Consider the following 23,417-nt stretch of genomic DNA (forward strand, 5'->3'; position numbering starts at 1 on the left):
GTTTCTCCTTTGATAAGCCTGTTTAGTTTTTTTTTTTTTTAAGGTTGGGATTTAATCTTTATTTATAGGACACTGCAAGATGGGAGATTCCACATAGAAAGAAGAAACCCATTGAGAAGAGGAGCTTCATATGGTCTGTACGGTTTGGAACTGGTCAAGTATAGTTCCACTGTAAAAAGTGCTACAATAATAAAACACATTTAAAAAGAGTTCTTCGTAGAGAAACAGTAAGACAAACTTCTACCAGAGTACACAACAAACAACTTTGTGCCTCAGCTGTACAATCTAAAAGCTAAAGGTCCCAGGAGTGCCATCCTGAACTTGGAACTGACATCCTTTGGAGGTAGTTTCTGGCACAACCTTCTGATCTTCCTCTTCCTCTACAGAGAAATACTTCTCAATCAAGTTAAATGAAGCTTTGTACACAGACTCCTTTTCATGGTTTTGTAGCTTGCATTTGTCCAAACCTCCACATTCTTCCATCATTATACTAAGTTTCTCCGTTTCACTTAGTTTCTCAGCAGCCTGAAAGGCATCCAGGATAACCAGAATAATCGTGGTATCTTTTGCAGTTAAAAGATGCATCAGTGGTTCTCTTATGCCACAATGAATGAGGTATACAATCTGTTCATCTGTCCCGCCACTTGTATAGTTGGTCACAGCCCAGATAGCTTCCTTTTGTGTCTTATGCTTTGCCTTAGAGAGAACACCAACAAGGAATGGGACAATCCATGACTCACAACTTGTTGTATCTGGTCCTGGAGACCAGCTGTGATGTTTGATGTTGTCCATGTGGCTTCCTTCTGAATATTAGTTTTGGGGTTTGTTAGGCTGGGAAAGACAGCAAGTTCTTCTGCATCTGTTATAACCTGAGTCTGTTCATCTGTCCCAGTGATGATATTTCCTATGGCTCTCAGTGCAAGAGTCACAGTGGGCAAATCAGTAGCTCCTACAAGCTTCACCAGTTGGGGCACACTCCTGTTTTCACAACCATTTCAATCCATTCATTTGGACCATCAGTAGGGTAGGAAATGGCCCAGCAGATATCTGCTAATACTTCTGGATCATTGTGATGCAGGAGACAAACTAAGGTAGGAAAAATCTTCTCAACAGCATCTAACAGTGGTGCAGGATTCTTGTTGTGACAAAGGTTTGAAAGTGTCCAAGTAAGGTTACGTAAGTAACCACATGCTAATGATGACATATCAGGAACTGCAAGGAGAGCCAGTAGTGGGTCAACTGCATGGTACTTGATAACCAAGACTCAAAAAACTGAACCATCACCTGCAATGTTTCCTAGAGCCCATACCGATTGTTCACTGATGTGGGCCTGGGAAGATGCAAACAGAGAAATGAATGCTGGGATAGCACCTCCATCTACCACAGCCTTGGTCTGTTCTGATGTCCCGGAAACAATGTTAGCGAGAGCCCAAGCAGATTCAAACTGAGTGGGACTACAATCAGTTCTGCCCAAGAAGGACACAATTTTAGAATCAAACCCACCTGGATTATATTGTCTATGGGGGGGCTGTTCTTCCCTTGAAAGCCATTTCCTAGTAGCTTGAGTAGCCTGGAGCAGGCTTTCCAAATTGTTGCTCTTTATGCCTTTGACAATATCATCAACAGACCAATTTGCAGTGCCCTGGTTGTGGCGGTTTTCCTGCAGTGGAGAGGTAGCTTCATCAGGAAATGAGTTTAAGTTTCTCCTTTTCAGCATCTGGTCATCCTTCTTAGCTTGACTCAGCTCCACATTAACTTCTATTCGGTGCTGCTTCATTTCTGTACTGTCTTTCCCCTTGTTCTTGAATCTGTTAAGGCGGGCAGCTGGTGAATTAGCATTCTCTTTGTGGACATGGTTATGGGACAAAGGGAGAGAGCTACACAGCTGGCTGAGGCTTTCAAAGGAGGCGGTGGGGGGCGGGCAGGCTGTGGGTCAGTTGTCCTCAAAACATGTACCATGGATCAGCCCAAAGACAGATAATCGTGTTTAAACATCTTTTGATTAGCACATTGAATTCCATCTGCTACCTTGCTTCACCTTTGCCATAGAATTAAATATATTCACAAATTTTGAAGGTTAAAACTTGGAAATTGTTGGGAAGCCATTATTCTGCCTATCACAATATGTATTTTTTTAAAGATTATTTATTAGAGAGAGAGAGAGAGAGCACATGAGCAGTGGGGAGGGGCAGAGGGAGAGGGAGAAGCAGGCTTTCCACTGAGCAAGGAGCCTGATGGAGGGCTTGATCCCAGGACTCTGGGATCAGGACCTGAGCTGAAGGCAGATGCTTAACCAACTGAGCCACTCAGGTGCCCCCACAATATGTATTAAAATGAGAAAATATACTTTTAATTTAAATGATTATTTTTTAATCTCATAAATATTACTTTTAAGGGCCTTTTATTCCTTCATGTAGATATGGGCTTCCTCAACATTTCTCATTTTGCTAGTCTCCAGGAATAGGACTCTCCTCAATTTTGATGGTATGAAGATACATTTATTTTGCATGAATTTTTGAAGAATATTTTTTTGAATATAGAATTCTAAATTGACTAGGATTTACTAGTTTATTCTCATATCACTTACAAATGGCGTTTTTTCACCCTCTGGCCTCATTGTTTCTGAAGGTGGTCATCTGTCGTTTATATCACATATGCCCTGTATGCAGTGTCTCTATTCTTTGACCACTTTTAATATTTTTTCAGTTAATTTAGTTTTTTACAAGTTTCAATTAAGATGTGCCTAAATATGATTTCCTTTCCTTTTTTCAATTTTTGAGTTTCAGTGAGCTGCTTAGATTTGTGGCTTAATGCTTTTCGTCCATTTTAGGTAATTATAACATTATCTCTTCAAAGATTTTCCCTATTTTCTCTCTCTCTTTCAGCTAGTTCTTCACTTATACATATGTTAATTCCACAAATCTTAGAAGCTCTGCTTATTTATATAGTTTGTGTGTTTTTTCAGTTTATATAATATTTGTTGATATTCTGCAAATTAGAATGTGATGAAAGTAAATGAATGCTATTTGCAACATGGTAATCTTTGTAGAATTTGCATTTGTTTCTTCCTAATATGTAGTGTTATATGTGACTGTTATGTTCATATTACCTAGCTTTTTTTTTCTAGCTCCTCTAACATATTTCTTCTAATTGCCTAAAAGTCCTAATCTTCTAGTACCTATTTCTTTTTTCTATTAAGTTTTTATTTTAATTGCACTATAGTTAACATAGAATATAATATTAGTTCAGGTGATGAATTTAGTGATTCAGCACTTCCATACAAGACCCAATGCTTATCACAACAAATGTACTCCTTAATCCCCATCACCTATTTCACCCATCCCCCCACCATCCCCTCTTTGGTAACCATCAGTTTGTTCTCCAGAGTTAAAGTCTGTTTCTTGGTTTGTCTCTCTTCTCTCTGTTTTCCTTATTTGTTTTGTTTCTTAAATCCCACAAATGAGTGAAATCATAAGGTATTTGTCTTTCTCTGACTGGTTTATTTCACGTAACATTATTCTTTCTAGCTCCATCCATATTGCTGCAAAAGGCAAGATTTCATTGTTTTTTATTGCTGAGTAATATTCCATTGTATGAATATTCCATTCTTCTTTATCCATTCATCTATTGATGGATACTTGGGCTGCTTCTGTAATTTTGCTATTGTAAATAATGCTACTATAACGATAGGAGTGTGTGTATCCCTTTGAACTAGTGCTTTGTATTTTGTGGGTAAATCCCAGTATGTGATTACTGGATTGTATGGTAGTCCTATTTTTAACTTTTTGAGGAACATTCATACTGTTTCCCACAGTGCCTGCACCACATTGCATTCCTATTGATAGTGCATGAGCGTTTCTTTTTCCCCACATCCCTGCCAACACTTATTGTTTCTTGTGCTTTTGATTTTAGTCCTCCTGACAGGTGTGAGGTGATGTCACACTGTAGTTTTGATTTGGATCTCCCTGATAATGACTGATGTTGAGCCTCTTTTCATGTGTCTGTTAGCTGTCTGTGTGTCTTCTTAGGAGAAATGTCTGTTCATGTCTCCTGCCCATTTTTAAATTGGAATTATTTTGGGGGGAGGTGTTGATTTGTAAAAGTTCTTTAGATATTTTAGATACTAATCATTTGTCAGATGTCATTTGCAAATATCTTCTCCCATTCAGTAGGTTGCTTTGTAGTTTTGCTGGTTAATTCCTTTGCTCGTTGTTTTGATGTAGTCCCAATAATTTAGTTTTTTTTCCCCCTTGACTCAGGAGACATCTCTAGAAAAATGTTGATATGGCCAATGTCAGAGGATTTATGGCTTTTCTGGGATTTTTGTGGTTCTAGATTTCACATTTAAGTCTTTAATCCATTTTGAATTTATTTTTTGTGTATGGTCTAAGAAAGTGTCTAGCTGCCCAATTTTCCCAACACCATTTCTTGAAGAGACTGTCTTTTTCCTATTGGATATTCTTTCCTGCTTTGTTGAAGATTAATTGACCATTTAATTGTGGATTCATTTCTGGGTTTCCTCTATCTGTCTATTTTTGAGCCAGAACCATATTGTTTTGATCACTACCACTTGGTAATATAACTTGAAGTCTGGAATTGTGATGCCTTCAGCTTTGCTTTGCTTTTCAAGTTTGCATTGGCTATTCAGGTTCTTTTGTGGTTCCATATAACTTTTGACACTGTCTGTTCTAGTTCTGTGAGAAATGCTGTTGGTATTTTGATAGGGATTGCATTAAATGTGTAGACTGCTTTGAGTAGCATAGACATTTTAACAGTACTTGTTCTTCCAAACCATGAGCATGGAGTGTCTTTCCATTTCTTTGTGTCCTCTTCAATTTCTTTCATCAGTTTCTTACAGTTTTCAGAGTATAGGACTTCTACTTTTTTGGTTGGGTTTATTCCTAGCTATCTTATGGGTTTGGGTGCAGTTGTAAATGGGATTATTTTCTTAATTTCTCTTTCTGCTGTTTTATTGTTAGTGTATAGAAATGTAACAGATTTCTGCACATTGATTTTGTATCCTGTGACTCTGCTGAATTTATTTATCAGTTCTAGTAGTATTTTGGTCAAGTCTTTAGGGTTTTATACATATATTATCATGTCATCTGCAAATAGTGAAAGTTTTACTTTTTTCTTACCAATTTGGATGCCTTTTCTTTCTTTATGTTGTCCAATTGCTGCGGCTAGGACTTCTGGTACTATGTTGAATAAAAGTGGTGAGAGTAGATATCCTTGTCTTGTTCTGATCCGCTCTCATTTTTCCCCCATTGAGTATGATGTTTGCTGTGGGTTTTTCATATAAGGCTTTTATTATGTTGAGTTATGTTCCTTCTAGATGTCCTTTCTTGAGGGTTTTTATCATGAATGGATGTTGTACTTTGTGAACCCATTCTTTAGTCCTCTCCCTCATAATGCTTTAGGTATATGGTGTCATATTTCACACCATTTTGTTTTATGGATCTCCTGACTGATTGTTACAGAACTACTTCTTTTTATTGATTTTGTGTTTTTTACTTTACATACTCTCACTTATGGACTTTCCTTTCCACTCAAAGAGTCCCCTTTAATTTTTCTTGTGGGGCTGCTTTAGTGGTTTTGAACTCCTTTAGTTTTTATTCATTTGAGAAACTCTTTATCTCTCCTTCTGTTCTGAATGATAGTCTTGCTGAATAGAATATTCTTGGCTGCAGGTTTTTCCCTTTGAGTACTCTGAGTATATCATGCCATTCTCTTCTGGCCTGGAAAGTTTCTGCTGAAAAATCTGCTGATAACCTTATGAGGAGTCCCTTGTATATAGCTGTCTTTTCTCTTGTTGCTTTTACATTTTTTTCTTTATCACTAGTTTTTTCAGTTTTAATTACCATGTGTCTTGATGTGGATCTCCTTAGGTTGATTTCGTTGAGGGATCTTTGTGCTTCCTGGATCTGGATATCTGTTTCCTTCCCCAGATTAGGGAAGTATTTAGCTATTATTTCCTCAAATAAATTTTCTGCCCTCCTTTCTCTCTCTTTTGCATCTCAGATCCCTATAATGCCAACTTAATTATACTTGATGAAGTCACTGAGTTTCCTAAGACTATTCTCAATTTGCATAGTCTTTTACTCTCATTTGCTCAACTTAGTTACTTTCCATTACTCAGTGTTCCAAGCCATTAATTCATTCTTTTGTTTCTTCTATCCAGCTATTTATTCCATCGAGTGTATTTTTTATTTTATTTATTGTGGTCTTCATCTCTGGTTGGTTCTTTTTTTATCTCTTTGTTAAGGGTTTCACTGTTGTCCTCTATTCTTAAATCCAGTGAGTATCTTTATGATCATTACTTTAAATTCTCTATCAGGCATATTATTTATATCTGTTTCACTTAGGTCTCTTGCTGTGGTTTGGTATTGTTCTTTCATTTGGGACATATGCCTCTGTCTTCTCATTTTGTGTAACACTCTGTGTCTGTTTAGGAAAGTCACCTATGTCCCCTGCTCTTTAAGGTTTTGGCCTGATAAAGAGGTCCTGTAGTGCCCTACAGTGTGCAGTATCCCCTGTTTCCCAGGGTCTGTTGCTTCATGAAGTGTCTCCTATGTGTCTTGCATGTGTTCTGCTTTTGAGTCCTGGCTTCTTTTTCCCTCCAGTTGTCTGCAGAGGCTCTCTTTGCCTGTACTGGACAATGTTTGGTCCCTGGCTGGGTGGGGCATATTTAAACAAAGTGTGCATTGGTCTGCTTGAGAAATGAGAACTGCTGCCACTGCTGTAAGAACCAATGCCCCACAGAAGGTGTGGGTAGGGAGACATGGTGCTGGTGAAGTTTGCTCCTATTTTCTGGGGGAGGGGGCCCCCAATGTCAGGATGGAGGCAAGCAAGACTGGAAAGCAAAGATCTGCAGAAGAATATGGAGGCATGGCTTTGTCAAAGCAAGTTAGGTAGTGAATGTGGGCAATGTGCTGATTTCCACAGGTGACTGTGTTTATGCAGAGGAGTAGGGGTAGAAAATGGGGTGTTCTAGCTCCTTTGCTCCTGGAGGTATCTCCCTGTGATCCCTGCCTCCGCAGGACAGGCTCTGATATGAGTAAAACACTCTCCCTCCCATGTGCCCCAGGTATTTTTCAAATGCTCCTTCCATTGCTGTACCTACCCTGGCTATTTATCATGCTGTCTCTTTTATCAGCTTTTTAATGCCCTCTGGGCTCTCCTGGAGTGGAGCCCACTGTTTGGGTGGTTGTTGTTGTTGTTGTTGTTTAATTCCAGGCTTTAAGTCACACTGGTTTTAAGAACTCATGAAATTCAGCCCTGTCTCTCTTTCAAAGCCAAATGTTATGGGGATTTGTCTTCCCCATGCAGGCTCCCCCATGTGCTATTCTGTTTCTCAGCCTTCTCTGTGACCCCAGCTTCCTTCCCACTATGGATGGCCACCGTTCATTTTGCTCCCAAACCTCATCTCCACCTTTCTTCTTGCCTTCTTCTCTGTGGTCTCCTCTCTATCTTAAGATGCGGAATTTGTTCTGCCAGTTTTCAGGTCATTTTTCAGGTTATTTACACTGATGTGAGGGTACCCCAATTGTATCCATGGAATGAGGCGGGCTTAGGGTCCTCCTTCTCTGCCATCTTTCCAGCCTCTGAAATCTTCTAGGTCCTACTTCTAGGCTATCTGAGGATTTGCTCTCATTGTCTGTTTTTCCCCTTTGAATATGAATCATATTCCCAGTTCTTCATGTCTCGTAATTGTTGACTGCATTCCTGCTATTGCGTATGTGAGAAAACAAAAGTAAATGATGTTTGTCCAAGAAAAGAAAATGTCAGATTGCTACTGTAGGAGCTAAGTCAATCCAATCAGTAGTTGAGCTGTTATTGAACTTTATTTGCTTTAGTTAGAGTCATTTTTTCACGACTAGATTTGACTATTTTCAGGACAGGATTTAAACTTTTTTTTTTCTTTATAGCAAGGCTTGGGATCTGAGTATTGACAAAACACTGGAGATCTCTCTGTTTCAGAGTCTAGTGACCAGTTTTCCAAACGATGATTGATTTCTCTGTGCTTTACAGCACACTTCCCAGCTTTTTGGATCACTACGTATTTCTCTTTGCTCTCTAATGTGAGTGTTCTGCCCCATCTTCAGGAATTGCAGTGCTCTTGGTGAAAGCTCTTTTTCCATCTCCACTTGAGGCAGAGGGACTAGCACACACGCAGGGGATCGTGTTCCACTTAGTGCTCTCCCCATGCAGTTAGTGAACTATTGATGTGCATTCAGGAAGATCCTTTGTGCGTTGGGGTAGTGGGCTCCAGTGCTTACTTTCAGTTCTTCTCTGCCATCGCTTTATCCCACATGTACAGTGTAGGCCCTGTGGGACAGAATTGGTGGGTAGGGGCAGGTTTTCTGTCCATTTTGGGCTCTAATTCATTATACAATTTACATGCAGCCGTTGAAATTTCATTAAAAGTGTGGATGGCTTCTCCTTATCCCAATGTATGGGAGATTTGTTCCTTTTCCCATTATTATTCAGTGATTGAAGCCAGCAATGCATGTTTATTTCTGGTTTCAATTTATCTAGATTTTTTTACATCTAAAATCTCTTGATGGTTTTAAAAATTATGATCTCATAGCTTATCCAGTATATTCTAATTACTTTGGGAGTGATTTTATACCCAAATTGTCTACGTTTTAACTGGAAGCAAAAATACCCTTTGGTAAAAACTTTTGTTTTCTCTTTGATGAATTATCAGAGCAATTTTGAAAAGTGTTATTGCTATTAAAATTGAAAACAGTTTTAATTATACTTCATACAAAATGTTTCATTCCGTGTATATTAGAAGCTGAGAATACAGTAGTGGGTCTCTGCTTTTCTTTTCAAAATGACTCTGGATAGTGTTAAATGTGGTAAATTTAATGTCGTCTTTTTCAGGGGTTAGTCCGTTTTGCTTTGTGGCAGCCATTTATGTTTCAAAACAGCTACAATGTGCTAAATAGTGGATGTGGCTTTTGCATACCTGATTGAGTATATAAATCACCTTATGGACATGGACTAACATTCATGGAAGTTGCTACCAGGTGGCAATGCAAAGTTGTAATTAGCTATAGTACCTAATTATAGCACTTCAGTGTCAGGGTGTGGAAAATCATTAGGACTCTAAGACAATATATGCATATAGATGATTAAGATGATAATAATTAGGAATTCAGAGAAAATTAAATAAAATAGACACAGTTAAATCACAAATGATATACAATAAGTTGCTGTAGTCTTTTTGCAGTATGAGAAAAAAGTTGAGCTCTGAGCTGTCTAGGTTTTCACCTGTGTCAGCATGGTTTTTATTGGTGGAGTGGTGGAACTTACAAATGTATATTAGATCATAATAGGGAAAGGATTTTAATTCCTGTAGCTTTAGATGTTACCTGTGATATGTAGTTTTTAAAATTGTTCCTCCAAGCCACATCTTCTTTTGCTTAATCTTTCTTTAAGTTTCAGAAAACCATATTTGAACAGTTATCCTCATTAATTAGAGTCTTATTTAAGACTTCAAGAATTCCTCAAATCCCTAGGAACTCCCTTGAGCAGAAACCCACCTAAGTGTCAATTCTCTTACCCCAAGCCTCACCACCCAAGTTTGACTATCCATAGGAGGTATGCCACGAGTTACTGAAACAGATTGCCAGCAATGTTCTCTTCCTTCAGGCTGGCCATCCTCAATGATGCTCCCTTCACATCTGTTCAAGGGTTCCCCATCACTCTTACTGATAATATGATTAACATGAGAATACCAATTATTTCATAAGGATGGTATCTACAAGTTCTACCAGAATTTCAGGTAATAAATGCATCCTCTAAATTATCCATAAGTAGTAAAATACCACTTGATACGTTTTGTCATACTCTGTCACATCAGATTCAGAATGTTCTCCTATCCCTTTGTGGTGCCCTCCCAGAGAAGTTATTTATAAGGATTTCTTCAGCTTCTTCCTGTAGCCTCTCTCCATTGTTCTCAAACTCTACATCACAGTGTTGAGTGTGGGTTGTTTTCAGTTCTTTATTTTTCTCTCCCTCACCCGTGCACCTCAAGAAACTTCACAAACACATCCTATATTTTCTTCCAGCAAAAACTCAAAAAATCTCTTATAAACTAACTTACACAAATTGACTCAAGCTCCCCATCTTCTCCAGTTAATTGGAAACACTTTGATCAGCTAAAATTCTCTCTGGAATAATGTAAGATGTGATATACCTGCCTTAATTTTGAAAGTCCTAAACCCCATTTTCCTTTTGGCTTTCCAGAATTGCTCTAAAAGTATTTTTTCCAACATGGCAACAGAACTTCTCACATTCTCCCTTTGATTCTGAATTTACACATACAGAACAATTATTTAGTCTTTTATGCCGACATCTCCCAATTTTTACCAGTCTGCTGTAAAAGAGGCTCTCTTTCTAATTCTGATTCTCAAGATATCTTGATGCAAAATTTCTCCAGCTGATTCAACTGAGCAACTCATAAAACTACATTGTTAATCTGTTATCGGAATGGATTCTTACAATTACATTTTCAAGCAACATTCCTCTCTGACCAATTTAAAATAGTGTATGCTGGCTTGTGATCAAAAAACAAAACAAAACAAAATAAAAAACCATGAAAAAACAAGGCTTATAAACCAATTTATAAAGAAAAATTTTCATATAAGCATATGAAGCTGAAGTAGTTTGTCTTTCAAGGTCTAACAGCAGATCTGACATAAATACTCAGAAAAGCATAACCCGTTCCTATTTGTCATTATCTATTATTCTCAAGAACAGTATACCCACACAGAGCAAGCCCTAGAGTTACTGGAAGTGAGTTTCTGAGGGGGTTTCTTCTCTTGCTTATTTTTATAGTTAAAAGGAGCTAACTCCAGCTGCTTTTCATTGTGAGAACTTTGTACAAGAAATCACTATTCCTTATTCCCTCTCTTGCCAACCTTAAGTCCTTAAGAGCAAACCATACTCTATCAAGTTTTATCTTGGTAAAATAAGCTTTGTTTCTTCCTTTTTTCCTCCAAAATTTCAAGACAATAAAATGAGTGTAGTGCTATTTAAGCAGTGAAAAAAGAAACACAATGTTGAGCTGCACCCTAAAGACATGTCTTTTGTATTATAATGCTTTTTATCCACAGATGTTAGTTGAAAATTGATATAATGGTGTTTCTTGTAAGTCTACCAGAAACAAAACAAAACAAAAAACATTTAAAAAGTAGAATAGATGTAATTGTATGTGATAAATGAGCCTGGTGGAATTGTACTAGAAACCCATAGGGAATAATTATCAGTGGCACCTGCAGAGGAATTATAAGCAGCTGCAGAATTTGATTTTTGAATAAGAAAATAGGAAAAATAACTTAAAAACTGGTATTAAGAATTGAAAAGTTACAGATCAGAATATGGAATGAGATGATTTAATCAGGATTTCAATCCAAAAATAATATGGTGAAACATACCTAGAGCTTTTTTTTTTTTTTTAATCATGGGAAAAAAATGTACAGGTTCATTTAGGGAGGAGATAGGAGAAGCATCGCGTGTAAGTTTCACACAAAAATTGTGAGTCACACTTAGGAATATAGAAGTGTCTGAGTTAAGAAATTGGTTTGTTAGCATGCTTAATAAAACGTATATAAACTCTGAAGACAAAGAGATGCCCAATCTACTGTGTCATCTACAAGCTACATGGTCTTTGAAAGTTATCTGGCATTTCTGATCATTTGTTTACATACTTTTGTGGTGAAGATCAAATGAATTTGTATTTGTTTTGTGCTTTGTGCAGAGCTTAGTGCATACTACATATTTAGAAAAGGTGTATTCTCATTTTATCCCTTTTTATTGGTAATTTTACAAAACTTAAGGTCTTGAATATAGATAGTTAAATGATATATGCACAAAGGCAATTTGCATTATTTGAAGTAGTTATGTTCTATAAAGTGTCTGTGAACACTGCTCTCAGAGGAAACACACAGTTAGGTTCCTGTGAGCCTCTGGTCACATTCTCATCAACCTGTCAATACATGACCTTGTTTCATGTGTTTTTCTGTTTAGAAATCCCATGTAATACATATTATTTGTTAATTCATTCCTGAACAAAGCTGATCTAGCCAGTGTACAGTTGACTCTTGAACAATACGGTTTTGAACTATGTGGGCCCACTTGTATGCAGATTTTTTTTCAATAAATACAGTACAGTACTGTAAATATATTCTCTCTTATGATGTTCTTTATAACATCTTCTTCTGTCTAGCTCACTTTATTGTAAGAACAAAGTATATACTATGTATCACATACAAAATATGCGTTAATCAACTGTTTATAATATCAGTAAGCCTTCCAGGCATTAATAGGGGAGTAGTAGGTACATTTTGGGGGACTCAGAACTTATACATGGATTTTTGTGCAGGTGGTCAGCACCCTTAACCCCCACATTGTTCAGGGGTCAACTGTATTTTCTTCATAAGGCACATCACAGCCTTCTTACATTTAGGAAACTATGCAGCACTTTAGCACTACACTTGGGGGCTGTTTTAAACAAACAAACAAAACATCAACAAAGATTAAAAAATCATGGTCTTAAATGTATTACAAAAAAGACACTTGTTTATAGCACGAGATCTGACCAAGGCAGAGTGTTTGTTGCCTTGTTTGACCTGAGTTAGGAACATGCTCATTGGGTGACTCAAATGTTTCTCTGCTCCCTGCATGTCCACAAACAACTGCAAAGTGCTGTGTATTGATTTTGGATAGACTGCATTTTTCCTCTCAAATGAGAAAACCGCAGAGGAAAAAAGAATGGAGAGTGTTTGGTACCCTAGTTTTCATATATATTAATATAATTATTTGTATTGTTGAAGGCTCAAAATTGAAGATTTCAAACTTGGAGAGAGTCAAAAGAAGGCAGACCATCAAACACTGCATGACTATTATTTTAATTGAGGAGAGTGGTGGGACTATTCAGAAATATTTTGAACTTAGGCTAACCTGAAAATGATTTAAGTGAGTTATTTGAAACTTAAGAATTATAGGTTCTTAAACTGACTGTAAAAACAAAAGAAAATTAAGTGCAGCAAAAAAATAATTGAAAATTAAATTCCATCAACAGGAAAATAGTGAATCACTGCTGGAAAATTAGTCCTGGGATAAATGTTGAAATGCAGACAAAAAAAAAAAAAAAAGTATTCCTTTTCTGAAGTAACTGAGAACTCCCTGATGTTGGATTGTATCTCTTTTTTCTGGTAAAACCTCATCCCATGAGATTATTATGGGACATACCTTTCTCTTAAACCAGGCTGACCTACTCTTCTTGAAGCTCTGTTGGTTGAGTTTTTCCACAATTGAATAATCTAGAATAATTCAATTTCTACGAGGAATATACCTACTAGTGGTTGTTTTTCTAAGAGCCTATATAGAGTTGTGCATATTAGTAAGGTAGGATAAGACGAACAACTCCACCACGGAGTGTCAATGTTGTTTGAAAAAGAAGAGAAACCAGCAACTCAAGCATAACCCCTTCCAGTATCACTTAGTCTGCATGTATCTCTTCATCTCTAATGTACTTAACCTCCTACATACCTCAGTCATTGCACTTCTTCCTTTTTTCTCATTCTATAATGTATTCCGCTGTCTTCTGCCCACCTCTTTATTTTCCCTCTGTAAGAATACTGTCCTTGAAAATAGAGACTATGTCTTATTCATTAATGTGGTTTAAATCTTTACACTGTACTAGGTACATTGAGCATTTTTCAAAGAAGTTTATCAAGTGGGGGCAGGAAGAGAGCTAGAATGAGCTAGAGATAGGGCCAGAGGCTGAAAGTTATGAAATTCAGTTGTAATAACATGGTGAGAGGCGGCCCACTGCATGTCACAAAGAGAGGAGAGAGAGTGTCTATTTCCAGCTGGGCAGTAAAGATGGTCTGGGTGCCTTTTCCTCCATCTGTTTTTTGATGATGCCATTTATACGTCAATATTCACTCAGAAAAAAAAATTCTCTCTCCAATATTCTGTTTATGTAAGATTAGGTTTCTGAACTCTCTTTTTTTATTCTCATTCTGTTATAGAGGGGAAGAAAGCTAAGGACCATGAGTTTGTTTATTTTTTAATATATGCTGATTGTTATTACTAATTTCAGTCAAAACCAATAGGTTCAAATGGATACTTTTCCTAATTGGTGAACTACCCCTAGGTACATAGGCCTTCTGTGTGTGTGTGTGTGTGTGTGTGTGTGTGTGTGTGTGTGTATGCACACGCAGATGTACATTTGTGTGTATACTGAATCAGACAATGTATCCAAGGAGTATGTATTAAGAAAGCATAACGTGGAGACAGCACTTGTGGAAGAAGAATCTCAGAAGCAGAACTGACTGTAAGAACATATGCTTCCTTAGAAATATGCAACATATTAAGGAGGGGAGTGTCAGATATACCAAAAGATGTAGAAGAAAGGTCTAAATCAGTGTGATGTTTACTTTAAAGGACTCAGGCACTGCAGGTAATATCCATTATTAACATATAATAGCAATCCCCCACAAAACTCCTGTCATACTAATGATATCACCCAGCAGATAGTAAAATATTCTCAATCAAAACAAAGACAGAAACTTTACAACTTGACAGACGCAGTCAAATAATTATGGAAGAATATATGTCTGAGGGCCTAGCCAATTTCCGATGTCTACTTTAGGACTACGTGAGACAAATCTGGAAGTTTTCAAATTGATCGTTAAAGAGTTTAAACTCTGGGAATGCTCACTAGACTTTCAGTCCCCAAATCAGTCATCAGAAATACTATTTACAGAAAATGCCAAATCATGGGCACCCTGAATTGACAAAGGGAAATGGCTTGTATCACCTCTTCACAATTTCTAGTTTCTCCAAATAATGCATTCTCTGTCATCTTTTATTAAAAATATTTTTTTTTTGTCTGAAAACATTTTCACATGCATTCATGTCATTTAATGCTTTTTATTGTTGACGCTTGTATCTTTTACTACTTGAGAAAAACTTTGTAGTTTCTCTTCTGGTAATATCTCTTTAAAAAAAAAAAGAAACAAGAATTGTTTTATTTTGATGAATTTTTTTTTCATGGAACAAATTGTCATAGAGTAGCCTCTCAAAATTAAAGGTTTAAGAAAAGTATATAGTAAATTCATTATGCTGTCTGTCACTACTAGCCAGACATGCTTACAACACTTCTGGTATGAATTCAGAGCTGTACTACAGTAGATAGAATAATCAACAACAACAACAACAACAACAAAAAAGAATAATCAACAACAATTAACTTCATTACTTTGCATTACTTGGGTATGGCATAATGAAATAACTATATATACCATGTGTAATAATTAGTTTCATAGGAACAGGCCACAGTCTTGTTGGTATTTCAGATATACCTGGATGTTGTATGTCTTATTATCATATTCCAATACTCAGTTTTCATCACTTCTTTCTTTTTTCTTCCTTCCTTCCTTCCTTCCTTCCTTCCTTCCTTCCTTCCTTCCTTCCTTCCTTCCTTCCTTCCTATTTATTCGACAGAGATAGAGACAGCCAGCAAGAGAGGGAACACAAGCAGGGGGAGTGGGAGAGGAAGAAGCAGGCTCCCAGTGGAGGAGCCTGATGTGGGGCTCGATCCCAGAACACTGGGATCACGCCCTGAGCCGAAGGCAGACGCTTAACGACTGGGCCACCCAGGCGCCCCTTCATCACATTTTTCTTACGAATATAAAAGGTTATACAAAGAGGCTGACTTTTGTCAACTGCCTATTGCCTGTTTTTACCTTTTCTAAATTTTTTTTTATTGAAGTATAACCAACATACAGTATTGTAGCAGTTTCAGGCATACAACATAATGACTCAACAATTCCATATATTTCTCAGTGCTCATAAAGACAAGTATACTCCTTTATCTATTTTACCCAGCTCTCCACCTACCTCCTCCTGGCAACCATGACTTCTCTGTATTTAAGAGTCTGCTTTTGTCTCTTTTTTTTTCTTTGTTCATTTCTTTTGTTTCCTAAATTCCACATATGAGTAAAATCATGGTATTTGTGTTTTTCTGACTTATTTTACTTAGCATCCTACCCCTTAGGTCCATCTGTCTTGTTGCAAAAGGCAAGATTTCATTATTTTTTATGGCTGAGTTATATTCCATTGCATATTTCTTTATTATCTATTCACTTATGGGTGGACACTTGGGCTGCTTCCACATCTTGACTATTGTAAATAATGCTGCAATAAACATAGGGTTGCATATTTCTTTTTGAATTAGTGTTTTTGTTTTCTTTGGGTAAATACACGGTAGTGGAATTACTAGATCATACGGTAATTCTACTTTTAATTTTTTGAGGAATCCACACTATTTTGCACAGTGGCTACGCCAATTTGCATTCCCAACAACAGTGCACGGAGGTTTTCCCTTTTCTCCACATCCTTGCCAACACTTGTCATCTTGTGTTTTTGATTTTAGCCAACTGCCTAAACTGTATTTGACTCACTATTGATTTTAGCCAACTGCCTCACTATTGCTTTTTTTTAACTTTTTAAGTTAAAAATTAATATCAGCATTTTTATATATTAACATGTGTATTGCATTTATTTAGTAAAAGTATTATAACTTTTAATTTATTGTTTGCAGTAGCAAAAGATTGAAAATTAACTTAAATCTAACATAAGAGTGACTAAGTCAATTGTAGCACACCCATACCATGCAGCCATTAATTAAATAATGAGTAGGTCTATCTGTGCTATAGTAAATCAATCTCCAGGAATATATTATATTTAAAAAATCGAAGGACAAGGTGATCACAATATACATAGATGTGTGTGATTTACAGATATTTAGTATATTTATGTACTTCTGCATTTATTTTATGTTTTTTAATGTTTTTATTTTTTATTGAGGTATAGTTGACATGAAATATTGGTTTCAGGTGTAAAATATAATTTATGTTCATGTAAATTATGAAATGAATGTCTCAATCACCTTTACGCATCCCCTCAAACCCTTTCCTCTGGTAACCACCATTTTGTTCTCTGTATTTATGAGTCTCTTTCTGTTTCGTTTTGTTCATTTTTTTTTTATTCCACATCTAAGTGAAATCATACAGTATTTATTTTTCTGTGTAATTTCTCTCAGCATAATACCTTCTAGGTCCATCCATCCTGTTGCAAATAATAAGATTCCATTCTTTTTTTATGGCTAATATTTCATTCTTTTTTTATGGCTAATATTTCACTGTGTGTATGTGTGTGTGTGTGTGTGTATATATATATACACCATACATACTTCATCCATTTATCTATCAATAGACACAGGTTGCTTCCATATCTTGGTTATTGTAAATATTGCTTCAATGAATGGAGTGCATATATCTTTTTGAAGTAGTATTTTCATTTTGTTTAGATAAATACCCAGAAGTGGAATTGCTGGATGGTGTGGTAGTTCTAGTTTTAATTTTTTGAAGAAATTCCAGACTGTTTTTCACAGTGGTTGTACCAATTTACTTTCTCACCAACATTGCATGAGGGTTCTCTTTTCTCCACATCCTCATCAACACATGTTATTTATCTTTTTGATAATAGCATTCTCACAAGTGTAAGTACCGTCTCATTGTGGTATTGATTTAGGTTTCCCAGATGATTAGTGATATTGAGCATTTCATATGCCTATTCACCATCAGTATGTCTTTTTTGGAAAAATGTCCGTTCGTATTTTCTGCCCATTTTTTAATTGAGTTGTTTCTTTTTGTTGTTGTTGAGTTGTGTTCTTTATATATTAAATATTAAGATATATTAAGATATTAAGATATCCTACCTTTTTGGATATATCATTTCCATTTCCAAATCTTCCAAAAGATTTTCCCATTCAGTAGATTGCCTTTTTATTTTGTTGATGGTATCCTCTGCTCTTCCAAAGCTTTTAGTTTGATGTGGTCCCATTTCTTTTTTTTTTCTTTTCTTTTCTCTTCTCTCTTTTTTTTTTTTTTTTTTTTTCCCCTTGCATAAGGAGACAGACCCAAAATAATGTCTAGAGCTTAAAACATGTTTTCTTCTAGGAGTTTTGAGGTTTCATGTCTTACATTTAGGTCTTTTATCCATTTTGAGTGTATTTTTCTATATGGTGTAAGTAGGTGGTTCAGTTTTGCCTGTTTGTATGTACATGTCACTTGTCCCAACATCAGTTATTTAAGAGACTATCTTTTCCCCATTGTACATTATTGCCTCATTTGTTGTAGATTAACTGTATAAGTATGGGTTTATTTCTGGGATCTCTGTGCTGTTCCTTTGACCTCTGTGTCTGTTTTTGTGTCACTACTACGCCATTTTGATTATTTTACCTTTATAGTATAGTTTGAATCAGGGAATGTGATACTTCCAGATTTGTTTTTCCCTCAAGATTGCTTTGGCTATTTGGGTTCCATACAAATGTTACAATTATTTGTTCCAGTTCTGTGAAATTTTCAATTGGTATCTTGACAGAGATTGCTCTGGATAGTATAAACATTTTACCAGTATTAAGTCTTACACTCCATGATCACAGTAAGATTCAATTACTTGTGTCCCGTTCAATTTTTTTCTTCAGTGTCTTATAGTTTTCAGACCTCCTTGGTTAAATAAATTTCTACATATTTTACTCTTTTTGTTGTAAGTGAAAATGGGATTTTTAAAATTTCTGTTTCTGCTTATTTCTTTATAGCATATAGAAATGCAACAGATTTCTCTATATTAATTTTATATCTTGAAAGTTTACTGAATCCATTTATTCTAATAGTTGTTTTTCTTCCACTAGTCTTCAGGGTTTTCTTCAGTATCCTGCCATCTGCAAAGAATAAGTTTTACTTCTTTCTTACCAATTTGGATGTCTTTATTTATTTTTCTTGTCTGATTACTGTGGTTAAGACTTCCAGTACAATGTTGAATAAAGGTGAAAGTGGGCATCATTGTCTTGTTCTTGATCTTAGAGGAAAAGTTTTCAGTTTTTCACCACTGAGTATGATGTTAGCTGTGCGTTTGCCATACATGGTCTTTATTATGTTGAGTTACCCTTTCTGAAAATTTTTATCATAAATGGATGTTGAATTTTGTCAAATGTTTTTCTCTGTTAAGATGATCGTATGATATTTATCTTTCATTTTGCTAATGTGATATATCATCTTGATTAATTTATGCATACTGAACCATCCTTGCATCCTTGGAATAAACTGTACTTGATCATAGTGTATGATTCTTTTCATGTATTGTTGAATTGAGTTTGCTAATATCTTGATGAGAATTTCTGCATATCTACTTATCAGGACTACTGGTCTATAATTTTCTTTTTCTGTAATGTCTTTGTTAGATTCTGGTATCAGCATAATGCCAGCCTCATAGAATGAGCTTGGAATCCTTCCTCTTTATTTTATTTTGGAATTTGTTTGAGAAGTATAACTCTTCTTTAAATATTTGGTAGAATTTATCTGTGAAGTCATCAGATCCTGGACTTTTGTTTCTTGGAAGATTTTTGATTACTGGTTCAATTTCACTACTACTTACTGATCCATTCAGATTATTATTTCTTCTGGATTCAGTCTTGAAAGGTTGTAAATGTCTAGGAATTCATCCATTTCTTCTAGGTTGTCAAATTTGTTGATGTATAATTGTCCATAGTAGTCTCTTATAGTACTCTGTATTGCTATGGGTCATTTATAACTTTTTTAAATTTCTGATTTTACTTGTTTATCTTTTCAAAGTACCACCTCTTAGATATATTGATCTTTCCTAATTTTTTAGTCTCTATTTTATTTCTTTCTGCTATGAACTTTATTATTTCCTTCTTTCTGCTAATTCTATTCCTCTAGTTTCTTTAGGTGTGAGGTTACACTGTTTAAGACTTTTTCTCATTTCTTGAGGTAGGTCTGCAGCACTATGAACTTCTCTCTCAAAATTGCTTTTGCTGCATCCCATAGATGTAAAGTGTTGTTTTTCCATTTGCAATCTTAGCAGCCTATTTTTGATATTTATTGGATTTCTTTGTTGACCCATTGGTTGTTAGTGGCATGTTGTTTAGCCTACGCATACTTTTATTGTTGCCAGTTTTTGTTTAGTAATTTATAGTTTCATAATGTTGTCAAAAAAGATGCTTGATATGATTTCAGTCTTTAAATTTATTGAGACTTATTTTTTGGTTTAATATGTCATCTATCCAGGAGTATGTTCTATGTGCACTTGAAAAGAATGAGCAGTCTAGTATTTTTAGATGGAACATTCTGTATCTTAATAATAGATATCTATTAGGTCCATCTGGCCTAATGTGTCATTTAAGGCCATCATTTTGTTACTGATTTTCTCTCTGAATGATCTATCTATTGATGTAGGTGGGATTTAAAGTTCCTTACTATTTTTAGATTGCTGTCAGTTTCTCCCTTGTATCTGCTAATATTTGCTTTATATATTTAGGTGCTCCTGGGATTGGTGAATTGATATTTACTATTTGTATATCCTCTTGTTGAATTGAGCTCTTTTTCATTATGTAATTCTTTTCATTGTCTTTTGTTTGAGTCTTTGTTTTAAAGTCCATTTTCTCTGATATAAGTTTTGCAGCTCTGGCTTTCTTTTTGTTTACATTTGCGTAGAATCTCTTGTACATCCCTTTACTTTCAGTCTGTGTGTATCGTTAGAGGTTTGAAGTGAGTCTTCTGAAGGCAACATGTACATGGGCCTTTTTGTTTTTTTATCCATTCAGTCACACTGTGTTTTGATTGGAGCTTTTAACCCATTTACATCAGAAGTAATTATTGATAGGTATGTACTTAATGCCATCTTGTTCATTATTTTCCAGTTCTTTTTCACTTCTGTTTTTTTCTTTTTATCTCTTCCCTTGTGATTGATCACTTTTTTTAGTGTTAAGTTTGGATGTCCTTCTCTCTCTTTCTATCTCTCTTTTTCTTCTTGTATCTGTTAGAGGTTCTTGAATTGTGGTCGTCATGAGGTTCTTATATAACAACCTATAAATACATCAGTGTAGGTGTTGGGCACGTAAGTTGTAACGTATTCTAAAAGCACTATATTTTTACTACCTCCTCCAGGTGTTTTGTTTTTGGTGTCATAATTTACATCCATTTATTTTGTGTATCCCTCAAAATAATTATTGTTTATATGATTGATTTTTGTTCCTTTTTCTTTTAGCCTTCATGCTAGCCTTATAAATGATTGATCCACAACCTTTACTGTATGTTTGCTTTTACCAGTGAGTTTATTTCTTTCATGACTCTTTTGCTTGTGGTTATGTCCTCCCTACTCCCTCTCACTTAAAGAAAACATTTCTTGTAAAGCTGGTTTTGTAGTAATGAACTTCTTTAATTTTTCTTTTTTCTGGGAAACTCTTTAGCTCTCCTTTAATTCTGAGTGATAAGCAGGTAGAGTATTCTTGGTTGTAGTTTTTTTTGTTGTTGTTGTTTGTTTTTTGTTTTTTTGTGGGTTTTTTTGGCCTTTCAGCACTTTGAATACATCAACCCACTCCCTTCTGGCCTGTAAAGTTTTGCTGAAAAATCAGCTGATAGCCTTATGGGAGTTCCCTTGTACATAACTAGATGTTTTTCTCTTGCTGCTTTTGAAATTCTTTATTTTTAATTTTTTTTGAAAGATTTTGTTTATTTGAGAGAGAGAGAGAATGAGAGGGGAAGGGTCAGAGGGACAAGCAGACTCCCTGTTGAGCAGGGAGCCTAATGCAGGACTCAATCCTGGGACTCCAGGATCATGACCTGAGCTAAAGACAGTTGCTTAACCAACTGAGCCACCCAGGCGCCCCTATTTTTAATTGTATGTGTCTTGCTGTGGACCTCTTCGGGTTCATCTTTTTTGGGGCTCTTTGTGATTCTTAGAACTGGATGTTTGTATCCTTCCCCAGATTAGGGAATTTTTCAACTATTATTTCTTCAAAATGTTTTCAGCCCTTCTCTCTCTCTTCTTCTTTGATCCTTATAATGCAAATGTTAGTATGTTCATGCTGTCACAGAGGTCACTAATACTATCCTTATTTTAAAAAATTATATTTTCTTTTGCCGCTCTGCTTGAATGTTTTCCACTATCCTGTGTTCTAGGTCATTGATCCATTGTTCTGCATCATACAATCTGCTGTTGAATCACTGTAGTGTATTTTTCATTTCAGCCATTAAATTCTTAAGCTCTAATTGGTTTTTAGACTTTTCTATTATCTCTTTATCACTTAAGTTTACTATATCCATTTTGTTCTTTTTCTAACATTTTTTTTCTTATTCTTTCATTTGGAATGTATTTCTTTGTTTCTTCATTTTGAAAAACTCTGAGTTTGTTTCCATGTATTAAGTAGATCAGCTATGTGTCTTTGTCTTGAAGGAGTGGCCTTATGTAGGAGATCCAGAAGTTAACCCCTCTTGGTCACCAGAACCAAGCACTCTGGGGGATCCCCTGTGAGGTCTATTTGTGCCCTCCTATCATGATTGGGCTGCAACAGCTGCAGGTGCATTGGTGGGTGTGGCTGGTCCCTAATCCAGCTAGGTGCAATGCCCAGTTGCAATTGCCACAGGTGGGCAAGGCTGGCCCCTTGCATAGCTGGCTGAGGCCAGGCTGCAGCTTCCACTAACATGATGGTGGACGGGCTGGCTTGCCCTGGGAAAGGAGCTCTTTTGGGACAGTTCTCGTCCTGGTCAAGGCCACCCACTTAGTGTGGCACAGCAGCAGCCGCTTTGGGAGGGGCACCTGTCCCAGCCAAAATCCCTCACCAGGTATTATGGCAGGCCAGGAGCCAATGGAGTAGCACAGGCCAGAGGGGGCAGGTTTGGTCCATAGAGGAATGCTGGAGTGGGGCATTCAGTGCTAGCTAGCAAGGTAGATGGAGAGTGTCAGAAAAGGCACCTTGCCAGTGCTGGGTTAGCTAGGTAGGAGGAGAGTTTAAAAAAAAAAAATTGCATCCGCTAGCCATTCCATTCCCAGAGGACGTTCCTTCAGATCATTGCTCCTTTAGAAAATACCCTAAAATTAGTAAGTCTCTTTCACATATGGCTCAGGCACTTTTCAAACTGCTGCCTCTGCACTGGGACTCAGAGCAAGCGAGTTTGGGTGTGGGCCTTTTAAGTGTGAAGTCTCAGTTTCCTATAGCCCTCTGGCTCTCTGGGATTTAGCCACACTGGTTTTCAAACCAAGACCTTGGGGGCAGGGGGCTCATCCTCCCACTGCAGTTCCCAGAGGTCAAGGTGACAAATGTGGAGCTTAAATCCTATTTCCACAAGGAGGACCTCTGTGTTTGTGTTACCCCTCCCACGTGTGTGTCAATATTCAGGGGTATGGATCCTGATTAGACCATATCTCTAACCCTCCTACCCATCTTCATGTGGCTTTCACTTTCTATCTTGAGTTCTGGTAGAGCTATTTTGCTACTCTTCAAGTCATTCATAGAAGAAAGTTGTACTATG

General features: G+C 36.5%; 1 protein-coding gene across 1 annotated transcript; it reads right to left on the reverse strand.

Annotated features, from left to right (window-relative positions):
* Positions 1-285: 285 nt before the first annotated feature.
* Positions 286-22,591, reverse strand: LOC113262021 (importin subunit alpha-1-like). The gene is given in 4 exon segments (XM_048226278.1): positions 286-728; positions 731-976; positions 979-1,926; positions 22,375-22,591. Coding segments are annotated over 4 exon segments (1,854 nt in total).
* Positions 22,592-23,417: the final 826 nt, after the last annotated feature.

This window comes from Ursus arctos, unplaced genomic scaffold, assembly GCF_023065955.2.
Source record: "Ursus arctos isolate Adak ecotype North America unplaced genomic scaffold, UrsArc2.0 scaffold_27, whole genome shotgun sequence".
Lineage (NCBI taxonomy): Eukaryota > Metazoa > Chordata > Mammalia > Carnivora > Ursidae > Ursus > Ursus arctos.